Source organism: Guillardia theta, assembly GCF_000315625.1.
Source record: "Guillardia theta CCMP2712 unplaced genomic scaffold GUITHscaffold_64, whole genome shotgun sequence".
In the NCBI taxonomy this organism is placed as follows: Eukaryota; class Cryptophyceae; order Pyrenomonadales; family Geminigeraceae; genus Guillardia; species Guillardia theta.
Genome location: NW_005434610.1, coordinates 62,296 through 69,654, shown reverse-complemented (window position 1 = coordinate 69,654; position 7,359 = coordinate 62,296). Strand labels below are relative to the sequence as shown.

General features: G+C 54.9%; 3 protein-coding genes across 3 annotated transcripts in view; 2 read left to right on the top strand and 1 right to left on the bottom strand.

Moving 5' to 3' along the window:
- Positions 1–486: 486 nt before the first annotated feature.
- On the top strand, positions 487–1,194 carry GUITHDRAFT_113051 (hypothetical protein; the record flags this gene model as incomplete). Its single annotated transcript, XM_005827704.1, has 2 exons — positions 487–705; positions 949–1,194. 2 exons carry the CDS (start codon positions 487–489, stop codon positions 1,192–1,194), a joined length of 465 nt encoding a protein of 154 aa, XP_005827761.1.
- A 244-nt stretch (positions 1,195–1,438) lies between these two features.
- Positions 1,439–4,053, bottom strand: GUITHDRAFT_96197 (hypothetical protein). Its single transcript, XM_005827703.1, has 11 exons — positions 3,848–4,053; positions 3,592–3,703; positions 3,400–3,467; positions 3,236–3,318; positions 3,041–3,161; positions 2,822–2,898; positions 2,644–2,736; positions 2,487–2,543; positions 2,095–2,205; positions 1,749–1,913; positions 1,439–1,541 (listed from the first exon to the last, which is right to left on the bottom strand). Exons 1-11 carry the CDS (start codon positions 3,909–3,911, stop codon positions 1,467–1,469), a joined length of 1,026 nt encoding a protein of 341 aa, XP_005827760.1. The 5' UTR covers positions 3,912–4,053; the 3' UTR covers positions 1,439–1,466.
- Positions 4,054–4,758: 705 nt separating this feature from the next.
- GUITHDRAFT_113049 (hypothetical protein) overlaps positions 4,759–7,359 on the top strand; it is a gene marked incomplete at both ends in the record, with an annotated part of 4,062 nt that continues 1,461 nt past the window's right edge. Inside the window, 14 exons of the mRNA XM_005827702.1 lie at positions 4,759–4,812; positions 4,867–4,908; positions 5,116–5,193; positions 5,250–5,348; positions 5,672–5,737; positions 5,788–5,807; positions 5,856–5,961; positions 6,123–6,194; positions 6,244–6,321; positions 6,410–6,457; positions 6,715–6,774; positions 6,878–6,943; positions 7,109–7,166; positions 7,295–7,348. Of these exons, the coding sequence (XP_005827759.1) occupies positions 4,759–4,812; positions 4,867–4,908; positions 5,116–5,193; positions 5,250–5,348; positions 5,672–5,737; positions 5,788–5,807; positions 5,856–5,961; positions 6,123–6,194; positions 6,244–6,321; positions 6,410–6,457; positions 6,715–6,774; positions 6,878–6,943; positions 7,109–7,166; positions 7,295–7,348 (901 nt within the window). The remainder of the gene's footprint in view (positions 4,813–4,866; positions 4,909–5,115; positions 5,194–5,249; positions 5,349–5,671; positions 5,738–5,787; positions 5,808–5,855; positions 5,962–6,122; positions 6,195–6,243; positions 6,322–6,409; positions 6,458–6,714; positions 6,775–6,877; positions 6,944–7,108; positions 7,167–7,294; positions 7,349–7,359) is intronic.

The following is a 7,359-nucleotide window of genomic DNA, read 5'->3' as shown; positions in this document are numbered from 1 at the left end:
TGTTAGTTCTTGACTAACTTTTCCTGCCTGTTCCAATGTCGAATTTCTTTTCTACTCTCTTCCTGCCACGTCGTCAGGGTTCTTAGATGCTTTGATGTAGTTTAGTTACGTGGACTTTCGTCGCAATGTCATGACGAGTTTCCCGGGTCTCAGCTCTCGTCGATATCAGATGTGTCGGGATACGCAGCCTGGTAGAGGAGGAGAGCTCGTGAGTAAGTGTTGATGGCTTAAACTCCACACAGACCAGTATCGGGACAAGTGAAGCTTAAACTCATGGAAGGAGGACCTGAGGCAGGAGCAGGAGCAGGAGCAGGAGCAGGAGCAGGAGCAGGAGCAGGAGCAGGAGCAGGAGCAGGAGCAGGAGCAGGAGCAGGAGCAGGAGCAGGAGCAGGAGCAGGAGCAGGAGCAGGAGCAGGAGCAGGAGCAGGAGCAGGAGCAGGAGCAGGAGCACGAGGAGGGAGGACTGAAGAAGGAGCAGGCATCAACATGGTGGAGACGACTCTCAACGGCATTTCCTTCGACGTCCCTTCCTCCTGGATGAAAGATATCCCCCGCGACGGCCTCGTCACCCTCTACTACTGTCGCATCCCTGAGACAGTCGCGCTGATACTGGAGCAAGTGTCCTCCTCCTCCCCCTCCGCCCTTCCTCCCAACTTCTTCCAACCTGTCGGCGTCGAGTGGGTGAAAGAGATGAAGATGCGGCAGGTAGGGGCTTTCAATCCCTCTTCCGTCTCTCCCTTCTCTTCCTCCCCCTCTTCCTTCCTCCCTCCTTCCACCACCACTCCCTCCTCCTATTCCCGCATACCTATCTTCCCATCGTTATTCTCCATTTTCGTCTCTCCCCCTCCTTTCTTCCACTCCTCTCCCTTCTCTTCCTCCGCCTCTCCCTCTTCTCCTCCTCCTCCATCTGTCCCTCCTCCGCGTCTCCCTCCTCTCACCTCCGCTCAGATCAAGAAGAAGATGATCGGCGCACTGGGAGACTTTCCCTCCTCCATCTTCCGCAACATGGACAGGGACAGCAGAGGCTTCCTGACGCGGGTCGAGCTCGCGGCAGGGCTGAGGGAGGTAGGGGTATGGCTCCATCCCAACGAGACAACTGAGCTGGTGGAGCGACTGGACACCAACGGGGACAACAAGATCGACGAGGAGGAGTTCGTTCGTTTCTGGAAGTCGATAGAGTATGAGATCATCTAGTCTGCCTCCTGCTCCTACTCCCCCTTCCTCAACATTGTCCTCTCCCTGCTGCTGCTGCTGCTCCTCCTCCTCCTCCTCCTTGTTGTTGTTGTTGTCGTCGTCCTTCTCTCGCCTCTGGACCGTCTCATTCCAACTCTGCACACTAATCCTCGATCGCCCTCACTTCCACTAGCAGAGCTACAGCTAGCCCATCTCTTCCCTCCTCCTGCCCAGCAAGCTCCTCGCCTCTCAGCTCTCGTCTCGTCAGTCTAGATGTCTTTCATTCTCATCCTCTAGATGGTAACCGGCTTCCGCTGGCTAAAGACAATCTCGTCGCACGTGAAGTCGTTGTCGAGCTTGCCGGCAGCCTGCGAGAAGGATGAGGAGGAGGAGGAGGAGGAGGAGGAAGGGGGGGGGGGTGGAGGCGAAGAGGAGGAGGAGCATGGGGCAGCCGAACTTAAAATCAGGACAGAAAGGAGGACGGAAAAGAAAGCGGGATGGAGGAAAGGAGGAGAGCGAGGGTGGGGCAGGAAGGGAGGAGGAGAAACGGGAGTGGCGCGAGGAGCTTGCAGGACCTTCTTGAGGAGGAAGTCGTTGGTGTAGGAGTCCTGGAAGATCTCGCGGCAGGAGTTGAACATCGGCTCCCACTCAAGGTCCCTCCTCGCCTTGTCGACGTTGGTGAAGAAGTGCTGGGGGCGCATGGGGAAAGCTTTCTTGCCCTCGGGAAACTTGAACTCCTTCTGCTCTTTGACGTGAGCGAGAGAGTAGGAGAGGAGGAGATATGAGCAAGAGGAGGACACTCGTAGGTAGAGGAAACTAGGAAGTTGCAGGAAGGAGGGAAGAAGCAGGAACGAAGAAAGAGGAAGGGAAGGACTAAGGGGAGGAGGGGGAGAGAGAAGGGGAGTCTTGAGGAAGATCAACCGGGTTGTAGTGGACAATCTCAACATCGTCCGGGTTGGTTCCGACAACTTCAGCAGCAACCCTGCAAGCTCCGTCGAAGGTGATAGCGTTGGTGTTCTGAATGTTGTAGACCTGAGAAGGTTTGTGTGTAAGAGAGGCGGTCATAAGAGCAAGCCAACAGGAGAAAAGCAGGAAGGGAGAGAAGAACGAGAATAGAGACGGGAGGAGGAGAGGAGAGGAGAGGAGAGGAGAGGAGAGGAGAGGAGAGGAGAGGAGAGGAGAGGAGAGGAGAGGAGAGGAGAGGAGAGGAGAGGAGAGGAGAGGAGAGGAGGAACAGAGGAGTAAATCAGTAAGAGGAAGAGAAGAAGATGTATTTTTCCAGCATCATGTTCACGAATCTTTCGCATCATCACCTGTCCGTTGGTCTTCTTCTCACGTCCAATCACATTAGCCATGGCGACAGCAAGATCCTGAATCAAAACCTTTGAGATATTCCTCCTCCTCCTCCTCCTCCTCCTCCTCCTCCTTCCCGCCGCCTCCACCTTCCCCGCTCAATCCTCCTGGTCTTACCTTGACGTGGCCGAACCCAGTAAGATGTTCGCCATGTCCAGGCACAATGAATCCTCGCTTGGCGTCAGCGCGCTCAAGGAAGTACTGCTCTACCTGCTCAACTTGTCAAAAACATCTCTTCTCCTTCCCTCCCCTCCCTCCCTCCCTCCCTTTATCGCATTTCCCTGCTCGCACTTACAACGTTGTAGTTCTGAGGGCCGCAGATGTAGGTGGGGCGGATGGAGCACCAGTTGAAGTTGCCGCCGAGGGATCGGACTGCCCGAGGAAGAGTCAAGAGGACGCCGAGAATCAATGAGGGGAGGGAAAGGGAGGGAAGAGGAAGGGAGGGACGAGGAAGGGAGGGAAGAGGAAGGGAGGGACGAGGAAGGGAGGGGGGAGGAGGAGGAGGGGGCTCGACGGTAAGCTTCAGTCTCCAACTTGCCCTTGTGCCTGCTCTTGGGATCCACAGCATCATGCTCCATGTGGGGCATCTCACTTGACTTCTTGTAAACTCCAGCTGAGCTCATGTAGATGAAGGACTGAGGAGGAGGAGGAGGAGGAGGAGGAGGAGGAGGATGTCAGCAGTCCACCAGCCTCCAGCCTCTTAGCTCACCTTGAGCTCAGATCGGCTGGTGGTGAAGAGGTCGGCGAGGGGAGCCGTGTCCGAGGCCTCTCTTCCGTTCATGTCATAAACATCTGGCAAAATGTGAGGAGAGAAAAAGAAACGAAGAGGAGGAGGAGGAGGAGGAGGAGGAGGAGGAGGAGGAGCATTCATACAAGTGTACAAGGATGGATCCACCAGGTTCTTGATCTGCTCAGGATCCTTGCGATCTCCCATCAAGTACCTGTGAACAGCGTCAGCCTACAGCCCTCCTTTCCCATACGCCCACCATCATCTTGCCCCCTCCCTCCCGCCACAAATCCCTTTCCCGCTACTCCTCACCCCCGCTCCGTCCCTCAAGGACTCACTTTGTGGTCTCCAGGCGACGCTTGTAGTCGCTCTCACTCTCTCCCGGGAGGGGCTTGGGCGAGGTCTTGCCGCGGTTGTACAGGGTGACCTGGTGCCCGCGATCCACGAGCTCTGAGGCAACGTCAGGGAAGCAAGGAGACGAGGGTAGAGCTGCTGGAGGGAACCATGTGATGGATCACGGTGGAGAAGAGGAGAGGAGGAGCTTGAACAAGGAGGAGAGGAGAGGAACTTGAACGAGGAGGAAGTGATGCTAACCTTTCCACAAGTAAGCTCCGGAAAACCTGGTCCCCCCGATGATGAGCACGCTTTCCTTGGACATGCTGAGCGAGGTGACCGAAGAGGATCTGCCGGCGCGAGGAGAGACAGGGAGCTGACGGGCAGCAGCAGGCGACACATGCAGGGGCTGCAGGAACGCGTCGGCAGCAACCGAGCATGTTACCACGAGAGCAAGCTTGCGGAGCATGGCGTGGGTCTTAAACACAAGGCACCGGTCCTTTCGACTACAGAGATAGGGGTGCATATGCACAGAACGGAGGGGGGTGGGGTTCTGGGGGTGTATCAGAACGAAAGCCCGAAAAGAGTAGGTGGGGTACTGAAAATATATCTGTGAGTGGGTACATTTTCCCCTCAATGTTCAAGGTAGGGTTATGTACCCTACCACATCAACAAGCTGTAAACTAGAAAAGGTGATTTCTCCAGGGTGGCAGTGTGTAGCCTTACCTACCCCCGTGTTCGACTCAACTAGGACCGGTACTTGCCAAACTCATCTCTTGAGTAAACCAGTAGGACGGTTGAGACAGCAACGGATTTCCAACGTCTGATGCAACAGACCGTTATCATACGATCGCTAGCGGTTACGTAGATCATCGTACCGTTACAATATCGGCAACGGACAAGGCGAAATCTTCACGTGCGATTTATGCAGTGTTTGGGGCAGGGAGGGCAGGAACGAGGGAGGGAGGGAGCGGCGGGAGGGGGCGGGAGGGGGCAGCAGCAAGCAAGATACATTACCGGCAGGATGTTGGGGCCTAGTAATGATGATAGGTACACGCAAAACTCGTCAGAAGCAGTTGTTTAGATCTGTGTTTGAGGCGAGATCGAGTTGCGTTGTGAGTCAGCTTCATAGGTCTTGTGTTAACTTGTTCTTCTGCGCAGGATTCGCCGACATGTCGGCCGGGGACATGCAGCTCCTCAGGAGCGCTATGAAGAAAGACCCCAAGGTCAGGATGAACCCTGCTTTCCTTGGATCCCTCGCTGAAAAATAGTTCCCGCAGTCTTACCTCGACGAACTTTTCCTGCAAATGAGACACTTCGAGGTGAGAAAAGAATTCTGTCCTGCTGCTGCTGCTCCTGCTCCTGCTGCTGCTGCTGCTCCTGCTCCTGCTGCTCCTGCTGCTGCTGCTGCTCCTCCTCCTCCTCCTCCTGCTCCTCCTCCTGCTCCTGCTCCTCCTGCTCCTCCTGCTCCTCCTGCTCCTCCTCCTGCTCCTCCTCCTCCTCCGAGACAGACGTCTGATACCTTTTAGGCCAACGTGAACATCTTCAAGAGCAAGCCTTCGAAGCCGATGCACGACCTGCAGGAGACGGCTGCCCTGCTCGCCCACGTGAGCTCGCATGCCACCTGATGCTCCAGCAGGAGAAGGGAATGACGACGCGGCAGGTGACGCCATGCTACCCTCGCGAGCTTGCGTCCTTCCCTTCGCAGTTGGTCGGACTCCTCGAACAGTTCCACCTTGTGATGGACCCCGGGCTGCGCAAGGTGAGGAACTGGGGTGGGAGGAACGGGGGAGGAGGAGGAGGAGGAGGAGGAGGAGGAGGAGGAGGAGGAGGAGGAGGAGGAGGAGGAGGAGGAGGAGGAGGAGGAGGAGGAGGAGGAGGAGGAGGAGGAGGAGGAGGAGGAGGAGGAGGAGGAGGAGGAGGAGGAGGAGGAGGAGGAGGGAGGAGGAGGAGGAGGAGGAGGAGTGGCTGCAGGGGTGAGAGAGAGCAAAAGCAGGAGCAAGACGGGATAGGGGGTGAAAGGGAGAAAGCAGGAGCAGGAGCAGGAGTAGGAGCAGGAGGGTCAAGGGATGTGACACAACGCAGGAGCTGTGCCAGGACGTGATAATGTTGAGGAACAGACATCTTCTTCCTCCTGTCCCCGTCAACCAGGTGAGAACCTCGACTGTGCTGGAGTGCTGCTGAGGTTCTGCTATCCCCAGCTCTTCTTCCAGATGTTCCGGTGAGACGAGGGAGGGAGCTGAGATGAGGTCCTGACAAGTTTGTGAAGCTGCAAAGACAAGAAGCTGAGGGCTGCTCTTGCTGCTCATATCGTCAGTGACATTAAGAACATCAACACGGGGAAAAAAGACAACAAGACGAACAAAGAGCTTCAGGTCAGTGACCGATGAGTTTGTAATCACGTTCTCCTAACATTCTGCTCTTCTTCCCCTCCCCCTCCCCCCTGCTTGACCATTTTCTGCTCTTCTCCCTTTTTGCCTCCTACACCTTTTCCTCCCGCTCTCTGTCTTTTTTTCTTCTTTATCTTGCCATGTAGAATTTCCTCTTCAAACTGCTGTCGGACAGAAACAGCACTGCTGCTAAGAGCTCGCTGGATGTTCTTATCAAGGTGGATTCTACTTCTTTCCTGCTTTCCAATCATCATGACATCCTCTCAGTTGTATAAGAAAAAGATTTGGTATGACGCGAAGACTGTCAACGTTATCGCTACTGCTTGCTTCTCCACTGAAAGCAAGGTACTTACTTCCCCTCCCTCCCTCCCTCCCTCCCTCCTCCTTCACATCTCTATCCTCCAGTTCCTGTAGCTGAAATCAGTGTATTCAGGTTCGAGCAACGGCGTTGAACTTTTTCTTGGGAGTAGACGACGAAGAGGTAGGAAGGAAGATGGCGATCGGGAGGAGAATGGAGCGAAAGAACAGAAGAAATAGCAGGCAGAGGAAGGGAAGGAGCAGGAGGAGGAGGAAGGAGGAGGAGGGAGGAGGAGGAGGAAGGAGGAGGAGGAGATGGTAATGGTGGTGGGAGGGGCGAAAGCAGATCCCCTAGAGGGAGGGGAAGGGAAGGAAGAAATTGGAGAAGGAAAGAAAGAGGAGGATGAGACTGATGCGCTCAGAGACTGAAAATTGTTGCAGATGGCAAAGGCAGGACAAGACTCAGATGATGAAGGTTTGGATATCGACGACCTTCAGAAGGTACAGGAGGAGGAGGACGAAGGGAGAGGAGAAAGAGGAGGACGGAGGGAGAGGAGAAAGAGGACGGAGGGTGGGACAGAGGAGGAGGACTAATGAGGTCAAGGTGGCGGGCAACAAAGATAAGAAGGGCAAAGGAGTCGCTCACCTGCACTCAAAGAGATCAAGAAAGGTGACGATGATAATGATGATAATGATGATAATGATGATAATGATGGAGATGATGATGACGATGGTGATGACGATGATAACAATGATCATGATGATGATAATCATGACCTACTTGTTTGCTGTTTGAGGTAACAATTGAAGATTTTTGACACGCTTCTCAACTCAGCGTCTGCTGAATGCGAGAAGAGCACTGGAGACGATGAAGAGGAAAGGGAAGAGAAAAGGTTTGAGGAGGCGGAAGAGCGGGAAATTGAGGAGGAGATAGGATGGGGGGAGGGGAAGATGGGGAAGGATGAGAGGAAACGAGGAGGAGAGGTGGAGGAGAGGTGGAACGGAGCTGAATTGATTTCAGCCAATCAAGCTGTCAACTTCGCTGCTCTTGAGATGCTCAACGACCCTCAAGTGCGTAACAAGAGG

Bases quoted from the DNA above. Each gene is read 5' to 3' on its own strand.
- GUITHDRAFT_96197 (XM_005827703.1), bottom strand. From the start codon at position 3,911: ATGTCCAAGGAAAGCGTGCTCATCATCGGGGGGACCAGGTTTTCCGGA. The intron at 3,319-3,399 runs GTATGAATGCTC...ACATTTTGCCAG, and splicing joins GGATCCATCCTTGTACACTT to ATGTTTATGACATGAACGGA. The intron at 1,914-2,094 runs GTTGATCTTCCT...GTCAAAGAGCAG, and splicing joins AGATTGTCCACTACAACCCG to AAGGAGTTCAAGTTTCCCGA.